Source organism: Cebus imitator, unplaced genomic scaffold (assembly GCF_001604975.1).
Source record: "Cebus imitator isolate Cc_AM_T3 unplaced genomic scaffold, Cebus_imitator-1.0 Scaffold570, whole genome shotgun sequence".
In the NCBI taxonomy this organism is placed as follows: Eukaryota; Metazoa; Chordata; class Mammalia; order Primates; family Cebidae; genus Cebus; species Cebus imitator.
Genome location: NW_016107885.1, coordinates 517,940 through 535,005, shown reverse-complemented (window position 1 = coordinate 535,005; position 17,066 = coordinate 517,940). Strand labels below are relative to the sequence as shown.

General features: G+C 34.4%; 1 protein-coding gene across 2 annotated transcripts in view; it reads left to right on the top strand.

Moving 5' to 3' along the window:
* The window catches only part of ABCB7 (ATP binding cassette subfamily B member 7), a 125,393-nt gene that overhangs the window by 101,115 nt on the left and 7,212 nt on the right, over positions 1–17,066 (top strand). For both annotated transcript variants that reach the window (XM_017516011.2, XM_017516010.2), the window contains exons 5-14: positions 774–906; positions 2,086–2,354; positions 3,753–3,841; positions 3,934–4,021; positions 6,049–6,223; positions 7,190–7,347; positions 7,948–8,111; positions 8,284–8,413; positions 12,413–12,584; positions 15,217–15,320. In XM_017516011.2, the coding sequence (XP_017371500.1) occupies positions 774–906; positions 2,086–2,354; positions 3,753–3,841; positions 3,934–4,021; positions 6,049–6,223; positions 7,190–7,347; positions 7,948–8,111; positions 8,284–8,413; positions 12,413–12,584; positions 15,217–15,320 (1,482 nt within the window). The remainder of the gene's footprint in view (positions 1–773; positions 907–2,085; positions 2,355–3,752; positions 3,842–3,933; positions 4,022–6,048; positions 6,224–7,189; positions 7,348–7,947; positions 8,112–8,283; positions 8,414–12,412; positions 12,585–15,216; positions 15,321–17,066) is intronic.

The following is a 17,066-nucleotide window of genomic DNA, read 5'->3' as shown; positions in this document are numbered from 1 at the left end:
TAGAATGTGAATGATTAAACATTTGCCTTGGATGTATGAAAGCATCACACTGCTAATTTTCTTTTTAAAGTTTTATTTTGATGTATTCTCAAAGAGAAATAGGTTCATTATTGAAAGCTTAGTTTTGATAATAATTGGGCTTTGTTTTATATGATATTGGAACAAAGAAGCTTTCTGTAGGACAAATAGATTTATCAGTATTTTTTCCAATGGTGAATAAGCCATATATACTTGTAATTTATCTGCTTTTGTGATCCATTTTGCTGTATAATTTAGTTTACCATTATATTGGTGACCAAATTATTTTTAAAATATTTATTGAATGCCTACTGTATAAAAGCATTATATTCAGCATGGGTGGAACAAAAAATAATATGACGTAGACCCGCAAGGATCTAGTAGGAAAGAGAAATATATACACAAATAACTACAATGTAAGACAGTTTGCCATAGTGTCATGAACGTTGCAGGATTTTAGATAATGGAGACAGCATTTTTGAGTGGCAGATCAGGGATGATTTCATGCAGAAGCATTTGACTAATTCACATAGCTTATAAATGAATATTAACATGGCAGTGTGAATTATGAAGCCTGAAATGACAGCTCTCCCAATGCCAAATATTTTTTCTTTATGAATGGGGAAAATTACTCTAATACCAGTAATTGATAAATGTGTAAATATTACCATAAGTACTAATTTAAGATAAATATTTGTACTTTTATAAATACGTATTTTGTATATAATGAGTAATTGATGTTTTTATGTTTTTAGGCCATGAATATTGTGGTTCCCTTCATGTTTAAATATGCTGTAGACAGCCTCAACCAGATGTCTGGAAACATGCTGAACCTGAGTGATGCACCAAATACAGTTGCAACCATGGCAACAGCAGTTCTGATTGGCTGTATGTGTGATTCTTTTAATCTGCCCACAGGTGTTGACTTTCAAGGAGGTTTCATCATATTTGAACAGATGACCTTTTCACTACAAACACAACTTGGCGTTTTTGGATATTCGTTGTTTTATGTCAGATTTTTTTTGTATGTGTTTTTAAAAAGTACTCTGTATGATACACTTTCCAAAAATTCCATGATAATAGTAGCATTTTTACAAGTTCTAGATAACAATAATATGAAATAAGACATTAAATTCATAACAACCACTTCTAATAGGCCTTTTGTAGTGTCCATTTCCACAAAGGTCAGTTATTTTCTTGCTGGCATTGTTAGCTATTAAATAGGAAATAGCTAAATAACATTATATATGTCATTAATGCTTTATTAAAATATATTCATTAATAATGACACAAATCTACAATTTGAAGAGAACAGAATATAAATGCTGTGTGCCCTGTGCATCAGAAAGGACACTATGAAATTTGGGAGACCTTAGTAAGGGTATGCCTTAGTCAAGACTTGATTTTTTAGGGTCTTGATTTTATCATTTGTTATTTAGGGAGGTTAAATTAGATCAAAAATCTTAATGGATACTGCACATTTATCCACAATAATGCCATATGGGCTGTTACTAAAGTATTTTAATTGGGAAAAAAAAAATTTTTTTTTGAGTTGGTGTCTTGCTCTGTTGCCCAGGCTGGAGTGCAGTGGTGTGATCTCGGCTCACTGCAACCTCTGCCTTCCAGGTTTAAGCAGTTCTCTGCCTCAGCCTCCCAAGTAGTTGGAATTACGGGCACATGCCACCATGCCCAGCTAATTTTTGTATTTTTGGTAGAGATGGGGTTTCACCTTCTTAGCTAGGTTTGTCTTGAACTCCTGACCTTGTGATCCACCCGCCTCAGCCTCTCAAAGTTCTGGGATTACAGGTGTGAGCCACCGTGCCCGGCCGGAAAAAATCTTTTAATATCTGAAAGCCTGGAGGGAAATAACACTGAAGGGATTGATAGTGGTAGAAAAGTTAATACTCATTAGGCTAGATTAATTCTAGGTTTGCTTTATTGTAAATATTCTGTGATATATTCATTCACTAAATTATTGTACAAACATTTTCTGAGCCCTTGTCATTTCTATACTCCTATGATTCTAATATTGTTACATCCTGTTTTTTCTTTTGAATGTTTTGTTAGATGGTGTATCAAGAGCCGGAGCTGCTTTTTTTAATGAAGTTCGAAATGCAGTATTTGGCAAGGTAGCCCAAAATTCAATCCGAAGAATAGCCAAAAATGTCTTTCTCCATCTTCACAACTTGGATCTGGGTTTTCACCTGAGCAGACAGACAGGAGCTTTATCTAAAGCTATTGACAGAGGAACAAGGGGTATCAGTTTTGTCCTGAGTGCTTTGGTATTTAATCTTCTTCCCATCATGTTTGAAGTGATGCTTGTCAGTGGTGTTTTGGTAAGTTAAACATTTTTCATAACAAGCTTTTATCTTAAATTCTCATTAGTAGCAATTGAATATTTGAAGCTATTATACTGTTGCATGCCCATGGGTTTGAAAGCAAAATTCCATGATGCTAGAAACATTATGCAGTTTAATTATTTTGCCACAAGCTTCAATGGACTGCTCAAATTCTTTATCATGTTGTTATTTTAAAGAGCTGTTCAGTTCTCCACGTAGATCAGTCATTAACTAGTACTTAAAAGGTTTTTGGTTAAGCAGAGATTTTTGTGTATGGCATTTGACTAATATGCTCAGAATATCTAGATTTCCCATCACCATTCATAACATTTTAGGCAGTTTCACCTTTCATTTTTTTTTTCTGTTCAGCTTTTAGGTTTGGGGGTACCTGTGCAAGTTTGTTACATGGGTAAATTGTGTGTCACGGGGGTTTGATGTACAAATTATTTAATCACCCGGGTAGTGAGCATAGTACCTAATAGGTAGTTTTTTGATCCTTACCCATCTGCCACCCTCCACCCTCAAGTAGGCCCCAGTGTCCGTGTATACCCATTGTTTAGCTCCCACTTATAAGTGAGAACATGTGGTATTTAGTTTTCTGTTCCTGAGTTAATTCACTTAGGATAATGGTCTCCAGATGCATCCATGTTGCTGCAAAGGACATGAATTTGTTTTTCATGGCTGCATAGTATTCCATGGTGTACATGTACCACATTTTCTTTATTTAATCCACCATTGGTCAGCATCCATGACTTCGCCATTGTGAATAGTGCTGCAATGAAGATATGTGTTTATGTGTCTTTATGGTGGAATGATTTATATTCTTTTGACTATATATACCCAGTAATGGGATTGATGGATCAAATGGTAATTCTGTTTAAAGTTCTTTGAGAAATCTCCCAACTGCTTCTCATAGTGGCTGAACTAATTTCCATTTTCACCAGCAGCATGTAAGTGTTCCCTTTTCTCCACAATCTTGACAACATCTGTTATTTTTTGACTTGTTAGTAATAGCCATTCTGACTGGTCTGAGATGATATCTCATTGTGGTTTTGATTTGCATTTCTCTAATGATTAATAATTTCACCTTTTATAGTTAAAAGTGAATATATATATCCATGTATATGTTTATTCCTCTTTAGGCTTGTTGTACTATCTTCCTATTAGTATTTGATGGTACTTTTGATGTAGGAAGTGCAGTTTGACTTTCTTCCCTTGTTGCCTAAAGTAGATTTTCTAAAGCATTCGATTTTTTTACCCATCATTCACATACATAACTTCCCACCACCATATTTTTGTCACAATCTTTTGAGTGGGATTTACTGTTGTGTATTATAAACTATTTGGCAAGCACAATAACCGTTTCTCATTTCTTCTTTTGACATCCTTTTCTAGTATTACAAATGCGGTGCCCAGTTTGCTTTGGTAACCCTCGGAACACTTGGTACATACACAGCATTCACAGTTGCAGTCACACGGTGGAGGTAATTTATTGCCTAGAAGCCACATAAAATTTAGAAATTAATTATGCTTTTATAACCTGTATTTCATGACTGTGCAACTCTTTGTCTTACAGAACTAGATTTAGAATAGAAATGAACAAAGCAGATAATGATGCAGGTAATGCTGCTATAGACTCACTGCTGAATTATGAAACTGTGAAGGTAATATGTTTACTTATACTTTCCTTTGCCTTTCACACTGCACTAAGATTTGTTACCATTTAATTTAATAGGTAGTATAAGTTAGAGCTTCAGGTTTCGATATAACCTCTAGGTGTGATGGAATAAAAACTATTTTATTGTTTCTCTTTTGTTTAGAAACTATCCTTTGTTTCCTTCTCAGTTTTTGCTTGGCACTATCAGATTTTTACCTTCTGAATTAACTTATAAGTAATCATAAATACAGTCATGCACTGCATAGTGATGTTTTGGTCAGCGATAAACTGCGTCTGTGATGTTGGTCTCATAAGATAATAATGGAACTGAGAAGTTCCTGTCAGCAAGTGACATTGTAATGTAGCACAATTCATTACTCTATTACTTACGTGTTTGTGGTAATGCTGATGTAAACAAACCCACTTTACCACCTGTCATATAATATTTGATAATGATAAACTACTATGTTATCTAGTACACGTCTATACTTTTATCATTACTTTAGAGTGTACTCATCTACTTCTAAAAACGAAGTTAACTGTAAAATAGCCTCAGGTAAGTCCTTCAGGAGATACTGCAGAACAAGGCATTGTTATCATAGGAGATAACAGCTCCATGCCTGTTATTGCCCCCAAAGACCTTCCAGTGAAACAAGAGGTAGAGGTAGAAGACAGTGATATTTGATCCTGACCCTATGTAGGCCTAGGCTAATGTGTGTGATTATGTCTTAGTTTTTAACAAAAAAGCTTAAAAAGTAAATAAATAAATAAATAGGAAGAAAAGCCTATAGAATAAGGATATGAAGAAAGAAAATATTTTTATACAGCTGTACAATATGTTTGTGTTTTAAGCTAAGTGTTATTAAAAAGAGTAAAAACGTTTTAAAATTTTAAGTTTGTAACTTTAAAAAGTTACAGTAAGCTAATTTTATTATTGAGGAAAGAAAATATTAAACAAATTTAGTGTAGCCTAAGTGTACAGTGTTTATGAAGTCTACAGTAGTATACAGTAATGCCCTAGGCTTTCATATTCACTCACCACTCACTCACTGACTCACCTAGAACAACTTCCTGTCCTGCAAGATCCATTCATGGTAAGCGCTCTATACAGATATACCATTGTAAATCTTCTTTACCATATTTTTACTGTACCTTTTCTGTATTTAGATACACAAATACCATTGTGTTACAGTTTTCTACAATATTCAATACAGTAACATGCTGTACAGATTTATAGCCTAGGAGCAATAGGCTATACAGTATAGCCTAGGTGAGTAGTAGCCTATACCATCTAGGTTTGTGTAAGTACACTCTATGATGATCATACAGTGTCAAAAATTACCTAAAGTGTGTATTTCTCAGAACATAGCTCCATTGTTAAGTGATGCGTGACCGTATACCATTAGCATCTTGATTCCGAATGAACATTAAGCCAATCAAATTGACATATAAATTCTTGACCCTCTTCTATCCTTCAGAGTGCCTAGCATAGTGCTTCCCATTAATTCTTTCATTTATTTCTTCATTTTTCCATTTAACAAATAGTTACTGAATGCCTCTTGTGTGTTCTAACTGCTTTGATAGGGGAGTGTGATTAAAAAAAAAAAGGATTACTTTTTAATCCTTGCTCTCCTAGAATTTTATACTATACTGAGAAAATTAAAGTAAGTATGCAGGTGACTAGATAAGAAGGCATAATGTGATGAGGGCAGTGGGAATTGTCAATTCTCAGGGAAGACTTTGTGAAGGAAATATCATTGAAGATTTTGTTTTAATTTTGTTTTAGATCTGGGTTGGAATTAGCTAAGCATTCAGTAAATGTTCGTAGGGTGAATTTTGTGGACTTTTCAAATATAATTCATTATGGAAAACTGCAGGGATATTATAGTCCAATATATTGAAAGTCAATTTTTAAAATGGAATCTGCAGTACAAAATTGTATTCATACATGAAATCTGATGACAAGTATACTAATCACTTAAGAGAATAAATTCTAATTATACTTGCCCATAGTTATTTTTATATATTTTTTAGTATTTTAATAATGAAAGGTATGAAGCACAGAGATATGATGGATTTTTGAAGACGTACGAGACTGCTTCATTGAAAAGTACCTCTACTCTGGCTATGCTGAACTTTGGTCAAAGTGCTATTTTCAGCGTCGGTTTAACAGCTATAATGGTGCTCGCCAGTCAGGGAATTGTGGCAGGTAATGGGTTTGTGGCCATCACATTTATAGGCTGTTCAACTTTTATAAATAAAGATTAATGAAAAGAATATGTATGTTTATCTTAATTATAAAGGATGTTAAAGTGCTTAAACATTCTTGGAATACTTTTCTTTTTGTATCAGAATGTATTTTCTTGATTGTTTGATAATGGTTTTTTAACTTCCTTTTGTTTAGCACCGGCTCACTCATTGATCGGGATTACTGTTTGTAGATTGTATGGGTCTGCTACTTGATCTTTTAAGAACAATTTTTTAACATCTAGTTTTTCTAATTTCTCTTGTAGACCTGTAAAGCAGTGCAATTAATTTAGTGTTTAGTTCAAATGATGAGACTGCAAACAGTCTTTTTGAAGAATTACCAGAAACCTTTTAATCTTTCTACTCCTTTTTTTTATTTGCGAAACACTTCAGAAGTTCATGTCTGAGCCTCCTTTCTGTAAACCACCCCCCACTCAGTTAGTATTCATTCATTCACTGTGACCTAAATATGTGGCATACATTTTTTGTTGTTGTTTTGTTTCCTTCAACTTGATGTACGTCAGAATGGTTTATCATCCTTAATTATGATATCTATTTTCTCTAATTTTTAATGTATACTACTTTTTAAATTTCTATTTTACCCTACAAAAAAAAACCATTGCTAGTGTCTTAGGGTAAAAAAGAAAAAAATTTTAGCCTTCCATTTCTATCCTCAAACCATTCTTTTTTTATATATTATATATAGTATATAGGTGGGCCTTTCCCATTCCACTTAATGTATATTAAGTTACCCGTATTACCAAAATCATGGATTAATGCTTTGAAATTGAGCTGACATAAGAGTTGTTGCTGATTAAGTATATTTTGAACTGTATTCCCTAGTAATTAAGTGTCTCTCTTAAATTGGAAAAGTATATAACATTTATCTAAAATATCCTTTTTTTTCTTCTGCCAATTGCATATTAAGGTACCCTTACTGTTGGAGATCTAGTAATGGTGAATGGACTGCTTTTTCAGCTTTCATTACCCCTGAACTTTCTGGGAACTGTATATAGAGAGACTAGACAAGCACTCATAGATATGAATACCTTGTTTACTCTGCTCAAGGTAGACACCCGAATTAAAGTAAGTAATCTATATAGTACCTTTTCAAAAGTATGTGAACATCATCCTATTAGTAGGATTATTCTAGGAATATTCCTGCATCACCTTGTTAGCAAACCAATTTCTTTAACTTGCAGGAATTGGGCTGGGGCGGTGGGGGGAGCTATCACCTGTATTGAGAGGTTGTTACAGCTTTCACTTCTATGTTTAAAAACCTTACCATGTTAACGAAGACTATTATACTAGAAAGCAAATTTTGTTACATTGAATTATTTCTACTTACACTGTATTTCCTTATGCTAATGATGACACAGAATGCATGATTGCCTCTCCTCACATCCTCAACCCCTTTTCTCCCCTGCCCATCATCCATTCTCCCTCCCTACCCGTACCGCACAAAAAGTTGCTCAGAAACCAAAACATTCAGGATTTTTTTTACCTTAGCCGTGAAGAGTGAGAAAACAGCTCTTTACATGCATGCTTGGAAGTGGTCTAAGTCCACTTATAAACCTCCTTCTTTTCCATTATTTCCTTTTTCTTTCTGCAAATTAGAAAATTGTCTTCATAACTGTACTCTAGACAGCGTGTAAAGTGGCTTTTTTTTTTTCTTTTCCCTGGTAGGACAAAGTGATGGCATCACCCCTTCAGATCACACCACAGACAGCTACCGTGGCCTTTGATAATGTGCATTTTGAATACATTGAGGGCCAGAAAGTCCTTAGTGGAATATCCTTTGAAGTCCCTGCAGGAAAGAAAGTGGCCATTGTAGGAGGTAGTGGGTCAGGGTAGGTAATTTAGTTATTTATAAAATTCTGTATTATAGACTGATGATTCCCAATGTAATTTTTTTCTTAATTATGATAACAATGATTATTGTGGTAATTACTCCAGTAATCATTACTGGAGTTCCCTAACATTAATAGGAGCTAAATAACCTTTCTTCATGTTCAATTTCAGGAAAAGCACAATAGTGAGGCTATTGTTTCGCTTCTATGAGCCTCAAAAGGGTAGCATTTATCTTGCTGGTCAAAATATACAAGATGTGAGCCTGGAAAGCCTTCGGAGGGCAGTGGGAGTGGTACCTCAGGTATTTAAAAAAAAATGGGGGAGATTTATTGGGTTGACGGATCTATAACTAGAACAATTTGAATCAAGGGATCAACATATGCTACTAAAGTAGGTAGTATTAGACCCTACCAGTGAAATTCTGTTACCAAAAGGAATTTTTTTTGAAAAGGAAAAGAAGAGGCCTGGCACGATGTCTCACGCCTGTAATCCCAGCACTTTGGGAGGTGGAGGTGGGTGGATCACGAGGTCAGGAGGTTGAGACCATCCTGGCCAACATGGTCAAACCCCATCTCTACTAAAAAATACAAAAAGCTGGGCATGGTTGCGTGTGCCTGTAATCACAGCTACTTGGGAGACTGAGGCAGGGGAATCACTTGAACCTGGTAGGTAGAGTTTGTAGTGAGCCGAGATTGGGCCACTGCACTCCAGCCTGGTGACAGAGCAGGACTCCGTCCCAAAAAAAGGAAAAAGAAATAACTTGAATGGAAAATCTGCATAGTAGGAAGATATCTAAGCCCTGGAATGATAGTATAATAGAATAGAAAGAGCACAGACCTGAATTCTAACCCCAGCTCTAACCCTCATTAGTTCTGTGGCCTGGGGCCTCCTTTTTCCCATCTGTAAAATAAGGATACCATTTATCTTACAGGATAGAATTATTGTTATGGATTAGAGATAATAAGTGTAAAATATGAAGTTCAATGTCTGCCACAAAGTTTTTCAGTAAATGAAAACTATTGTAATTTGGAACAGCTTTCAACATAGTAAATTTATAATAATTACAAAGTAGCTTGGCTACCAGCCTCAACTTTGTATGCCTTGTTAATCACTCTGCCCTCAGTACCAAACACAGTGCCTAACCCGTGTTAAGCATTTAATAAATATTTCCTGTGTGACTTTGGAGGGAAAATAAATTCAAAGTAAGATCTGAGAAGTAAATAAGTAGATAGCCTTATAGGATGTGAGCTTTTTTGTGATGAAAGCTAATAGAGAGACCTGGGAATTAGTTGCAGCTAGTATGTATTATAAAGTTGATTTCTGGAGCCAGAATCAGATCCCTGGGAGAATAGATCAAAATATGGGGAAAGAAAGAACTGTAAGAAAGTGATTGGACAGGGATATGAAGCTTGCAAAAGGTCCCCCAAATGATCCCACACATGACACTCTTCTCTGCGCTCTTTTTCACTGAGAATCCCACGTTAGTCAGCAGGAGTCACCTAGAGAAATTATTGGGTAACTATGAGAGATGATGGATATGGTAATTTGCTTCACTATAGTCATCATTTTACTATCTATATGTATCTCATAACATCATATTCTATACCTTAAATATATACGATAGCATTTATAAATTTAAAAAATTAAATAATCCAGATCATTTAAATTGTATTAGTTATGATTTTGGAGGACTGTAGGGGGCCCAGAAATCTGCCTTTTTGAAAACGCCTCATAGGTGATTCTGATATAGTTGCTTCATAGACTGTATGTTAAGAAACACTAATCTAGGCCGCGCACGGTGTCTCACTCCTGTAATCCCAGCACTTTGGGAGGCCAAGGCGGGCAGATCGCCTCAGGTTGGTAGTGGCCAGCATGGTGAAACCCCGTCTCTACTAAAAATACAAAAATTAGCCAGGCATGGTGGCAGGCGCCTGTAATCCCAGCTACTTGGGAAGCTGAGGCAGGAGAATCGCTTGAACCCGGGAGGCAGAGGTTGCAGTGAGCTGAGATTGTGCCATTGCACTGCAGCCTGGGCAACAGCGGGAGATTCCATCTCAAAAACAAAAGAAACACAGATCTAAACTGTCAAGTGAACTGGATTTTGAGCTGTGACTACTTAGCGTTCAGTGGCCTCATGCATGTAAATAGATTCCTGCCATTTTCTTGGGCATTCTAACAATTATCCTCATCCTTTTGAGAAGTAACACATTCACAAAGGGAAAATATACATGATCAGTAAACAAAAGACTCTCATCCTCATTGGAGGCCTTAGCAATATAAATTAAATCTGCTACAGGATATGTGTCATTTTTTTTACCTGTCAGATTGGCAAGGATTTTGAAATTCCTAATATCCAATTTGGGCAAGGCCGTGTAAAATGGACAATCTGTTGTTTTGCTGATGGCAGCATACAGCTTTCCTGGCAAGCAGATTGGCAATGTGTATCAAGTGCCTGAAAAATATTCATATCCTTTTTTCCAATAATTCTGCCTCTGGGAAATTTTAGTAAAGAAATAAACAGACATGTGAACAAGTCTTTATATATAAAGATGTTCATTACAGCATTATTTATAGTAGCATCAGTTCAAAACAATGTAAATGTCCAACAGAAAGTGGATGGCTACATTATTATCATAGGATCAGAGTCATGCAACCATTCATAAATACTGTGTTTTTAAAGATTATTGTCATAAAAAATACGCAAATACAAAGTATTAAGAAGGAGGATTCCAAGCAAAATATAATATCCTGATTTTATAATATTAAATGAATACATTTCAGTAGAGAAAAAAGAAAATATGCCAAAATGTAATGGTAGATATTGCTAGGTGATGGGAATATGGATTAAATTTTAATTGATTAAATGTTATTTTATATATTTAAGGTATCTAATATGATGGTATGAGATACATATAGATAATTAGCTTACTTTAGAGAAGCAAATTAACAAGCCCATCATCTCACAGTTACCCATGCTTTTGTGGCTAGAGCTGCTAAAATCTCCCCATTTAGCAAAAGTTACACCAAAAAATCTAGTATTTAGTTTTATATTAGTTTTTATATTTTCAGATTTTCTGGTTAGTATGTTTAACTTTTCCCTCAATGTAAATTATTTAAAAATAAGCAGTTTCTGTTTATACAATGAGCTTATTGAGTTTAGGTATTATCTCCATATGAGGAATTTTATTAATCAGTATATAAATGATTTAAATATTATTTAAAGTCATATATGAAATTCTTGATCTGATCATGATGTTAAAGACGACGGGTGTCCTGGTTAATGTGAACTAATGGAATCATTTTATTTCACCTAACTATAGCCTTCCAACCATTTAGAGACTGAAAGAAAAATGGGGCATGGATGCTTACTTTAAGTAAATTAGCTTTGGTGTGCAATGTAAGAATAAGTAGAAATATCAAATGAATGCTTGCAGTGAACTTTCTCTAAAAATATATATAGTGCATTAATTGTTTTGTTTTAATATCAATATCAAAGCTTCTTAGAAACATGGGAAAACATATTGAAACCTCATTAGTAATGAGGGAAATGCTACTTTAAACAAAAAGCACATTTCTCCCCTAAGAGTAGCAATAACTAAAAAGTATTAATATCCAGAGTGTCTGATGATATGAGAAAGTGGTACCCTCATATACTACTGGTTAGCACGTACTTATACATTATTGGTTGCTGGTAGAGCCATTTTTGGAAGACATTTGGCAATATTATCAAAAGAATAAATGTGTGCTTAACTTTAAACTCATCAGTCTACTTCGAGGGATCTTCTTACAGAAACACACAGTTGTACAAAGTCATATATGCCAACATTGTAGTAGCAAAAATTTGGAAATCACATCAGTGTCCATCAGTAAGAGAATGTATAAATAAATTATGATGTTTCCATAGTATGGAATGCACAACTCTTAAAAAGAATGAGTTAGTGTTCTGTTATTGACATGGACAGTCTCTGGGATACATTAAGTGAAAAAAGCAATTGCAAAATAATATGTATAAAATGACCACACTTGTGTTGGGGGAAAAAGCATATGTTTAGGTATATAAATTCACAGAAAGAAGTCTGGAATGATACATACCAAATTGTTTATGGTGACTACATCTGGGAAGGGAATGGGATATCACAGATGAGGGATGATGAAAGGAACTGTCATGATTTACCCTTTAAGCCTTTGTCTCTTTACTATTTGAATTTTTAATCATGAATATATACATATACATACATACATATATATATATATATAGGCATATATATATATATCTATTCATTCAGTATATCTGCTTCAGGATGCTGTCCTCTTCCATAATACTATTTATTACAACCTCTTATATGGGAACATCAGTGCTTCACCTGAGGAAGTGTATGCGGTGGCAAAATTAGCTGGACTTCATGATGCAATTCTTCGAATGCCACATGGATACGACACCCAAGTAGGGGAACGAGGACTCAAGCTTTCAGGTGATCAGAGATTTTAGACCTGCCCAAACTCTAATTTGTCAGAGCCACTTTTTAGAAAATGTAATGAGAGACTTCAAACCTAGTGCTTACTGAGTCACATTTTATGGGGTTATTAATCTAGCCCTCACTACAACCAATTCAACATAACTAGTAACTATTCTCAAGTCATGCAAGTCTTTTTTTTTTTCACTTTTAGCTGCTAATAGTGTAGGTGTTTCATATTAAGTAAGTTACCAAAATATGCTCAGATCATTGCTAACTTGTTATCCACAGTCTTCATGATAAAGGAAAAACAAGATCATTCTTGGGAAAGTAGTAAGGGTAGGGAGAGGTAATTTGATAGTGAATACTGTATATCTCTTACCATAACTTCCTAGATCATTAGAAGATGTTTTCAGTACTTTCAACCTCTTTATATTTGATCCTGTTAACTGCTATACTTTCCTTACAGCCAACTTCACTTTCATGTCCTTGTGTGTTCTGTGGCCAAGGATGTTTTGTGGCTTATACATTTCTTGTTAAATCTTTAATTATGAGATTACTAGGTTTATAATGAGTTACCCTAAAATGACTGATTTTTTTTGGAGGACACAGAAAAATGTTTATTTACCCCCAGATTATTTGTATTTCAAAAGTATACTGATGTCTAGTTTAGTTTGGGGAAGAAATGTATTGATTATAGATAAAGGTAAGGCAAAAATAGAATGAGAAATGCTCTATATGAATTTTAATGAATCCTCATTCCTCTTCATTACAAACTGGCTTCATTTATTTACAATGTTTATTAAATACACACTATGTGCACAAGCTACTATGCTAAATGATTTGGAAGTTTAAAAAAAAAAAAAAAAAAAAGAAGCATAAGCAGGCCTGTTAATCCAGGAATTGGCAGTCTCTTAGAAAGTTTTGGGCTAGGTTTAGAAAATCTTAAGCAAAGATTATTTATTTTCAAGTTAAGTTGGTTTGGTCATTACCTGGTAATATAAGATGCCTGTATCATTCCAGTCTACCTTTACATTTTATTACTACTTTTAATAGGAGTAATTTCCAACTACCTGGCCCATGCCCAAATTATATGTCCGTTTGGCTAATTCTGGTGATCCCCAATTTATCATGTAACATAAACTAGCCCTCTTAATGCATGACTTTGCCTCAGCCAGCTATGCTGTGTTCCATTTTCTAATCTTATTTTTCCTTTACACATGCCTTTGGGGGATAGGAATGGCTAAAGAAATTTTATTCTTACCTATTTCCCATTTCCTTACAACTAAACCTCTCAAAATGAGCAGTTTATTATTTAGCAGCTGTGCTAATAATTATGTTAGAGCTAATAAACAGACATTTATTCTACAAGTTCCAGAATACTATTGAATAGAATTACAACTGAGTTGACTTTCACTTGAAATTTGAGAGGCACTTCAAAACTAGTCCTTCCTCCGAGTATCTACTTTTTTAAGGAGCTTTGTGCTACTGGGTTGATAGATAAGCAGGAAGATAGTTCTTATGGTACCTGCCTTGTTAGGAGAATTTTAATCTTGTGAGGTGGGAAAGAATATATCTAGCATGAATTTAAACTTACTAATATTTAAAATAAGGATCCCCTTTATAGGTCAAAGATAATTGTAGGACAAGTAAAAATAAAAATATTTAACTGTACCAGATAACAGAGCTTATTTCCTAAAAAGTTTACTTAAGCTGAAAAATATGTTTTTTTCAGACATTAATGATGTTTAATAGACAAGAAGCTAAAAGGGACATATTCAGCAGAGTACCATCTTCTGTACTTCCAACTATAGTTCTATATAAGGTTGGTGACCTTAGACCTACGGTAGTCCCAGTGATAAAAGAAAGGTTTCTACACATTTCACTACATATTTTCACTATTTATTTAGGAAATACTTTCTAAATATTTATTCTTGTATTTAGGAATAAATGTGGGCTTATACATTGTGATAAGAAGAGCATCGGACTGGAATGAGTCTAATCCAGATTCTTGCTCTGTGACCTTGAGCAAATCACTTAACTTTTCTGGGCCTGTCTCCTTTCTATTTTAAAAATGCAATATGCTAGAGATCTATAATAAACACCTAAATAAAGGAAGAGGTATCTACTATATGCCCTTAACTTTGAAGAATGCTGTAAAAATAATAGCTTTCTATCAAAACAATCCTTGAGAATACCGGCTGAATGCTATCTTTTTATCTTAAGAGAATTCAGTTATTCATAGTTTAACGTCTTCAAGTTTACAGGTTTTAGATATTGGTTTTTTTGGCATTGTCAGTTCTGTCATTGAAATTTTTCTGAGATTGCTGTTCACTGAGAATTATCTGTAATATAAAGTAATATATATAATAAGCATACTTCTGGTAGAAGAATAATAGTAGAATCAGAGTTGTTACCATCCTACCTCATTCTCATTTTTTCCACCTCCTATGCATTCATGTTTCAGGGAATATAATTGTCAAAAGATATTACATATGAACTTCAACTCTACAACTCAGTAAAATGAACTGTGATCAGGAGAATTAGGGAAATGTTCAATGCATTACTTGGTGATTGTAATCAATGGAAACACTAGAAACATAAAATATGCCTACACTATGCTTCTGAAAGTAAAATTTTTCTTTACCAGGAGGAGAAAAGCAAAGAGTAGCAATTGCAAGAGCCATTTTGAAGGACCCCCCAGTCATTCTCTATGATGAAGCTACTTCATCATTAGATTCGATTACTGAAGAGGTAAGTTATGATTAAAATAAAGCTCTGCAGTGTTTAACTTTTCTACTTGAAAGTTTCAGTAAATGGCTGCATTAGTTTGTATTTTGAATGAACTTCAATAGGAAGTGCTATAGAGCAAAATGCCTGTTCCCTTTTTTCTATATGACAAGTGTTGGTGGTAAGAATGCCAGGTTGCATTGAATTAGAGATAGCACAGTTTTAAGTCCATTTGCAAATGTGTCTCTTTTTGGAACCATGCAATACCTTATGCAGTTGTTTTATTGCCCTTGCATCTTGCAAAGCTACAGGAATTACCTAATATATTGACAAAGGAAGAAAGTTTTAGTCCCTCTCCTATTGCCACTTAACACTCATTGAAATAGTAGTGGAAGTGATTGTGACACCTGTGACACAGTACATACTAGAAAGCCTTTCACTTATAGAGCAACTTATGAGATTCAAGTCAGGCACACATGCAGTGCTGGTATCAATTTGTATTCGTTTCACTGGAAGTGTTATGAAACATCAAGATGTGACACCGATATCATGACACCCCACAACTGCATTAGATTTCATAGCAACATCTTTACATTACATACAAAAGTCTCAACAACAATGGTAATTTCAGTATCATATCCCCTTAATCTAGAACTGAAAATAAGCAGATGCATTTGTCAATTGCCTTCATTCAATTACCTTTTAATTCAATGCATAGTATAAACCTAGTGTTGAAGGATAGGCCTAATTCAACTTTGCAGGCTATATGACGTAATATTTGCATACAGAGTTAAGTTTCACTACCCATTGTTTGATCTGCAGCATATTTAAAGCAATTTAATTTTGAAGTGAATTGGTTAGCATGGGGATTTGTTATATTTAAAGTGAACCATAAGCAGGACCAGACACTTTTCATAGGAAAAGTAGGAACATGCTTATCAGAATTTTATACCTAAAAATGTATCTTACTACCACAAACTAAAGGACCTACTAACAGTCATTATTTGAGTCACATAGTTTATTATGTCAGAGAGCATAACCCATTAGGAGCTCACAGACAATCTCCCAAGGGAAGGAGTTATTGGAAGATTTGGTAAATTTTAATAGGCCTTTTTAAAAGGTCCAGAGTCTTCAGTAGGATGTCAGAGTTTACTTAAAGATAAAAAAAAGGACTCCTCACAGACATAACAGGCTTTCTTAATATTGGCCCTGTACCTTATTATCAGTCTGCCCTAGTAAAATACAAGATTTTTTTCCTGGGTAACTCTCTGCTCTTGATAATTTTATACCTTTAATAAATAAAATGTTTAGAAATATCCATAGGAAATTTGGGTATATCCCCATCCCCCACACTGCTATTTCCATCTAACTTGCTTAGACCCAGGTTTTTAAGTATTGCCGAATATATATACAACTCTTACACTTTACAGGGAATAAACAAAAATGTATTTCCAGGATGCATTAGGAAGTCAAAATGCTTTTGAAAAAGAGGTTTCTGCAGTTAAAAATATACGGTTGTCTTTGTTTTCCCTTCTGTCCTCTGAGTTTGAACTAAGGAAAAACAAATGTTCCTGTACTCTTTGAGTCTCTCTACCTTTGGATTGTTTTGAATTTCTCTGTGTTCTATCGCTTAAGTCTGTCCTCATTTTAGTTTTGTTCTCATTGGTAAATATCATATATGGCTATGTTCCTGATATCATGAGAGCTGTTGTTTATTTATTTACTTATATAGAAAATATCTACTTTCTCCCAGCTTTTGTAATTTAGAGA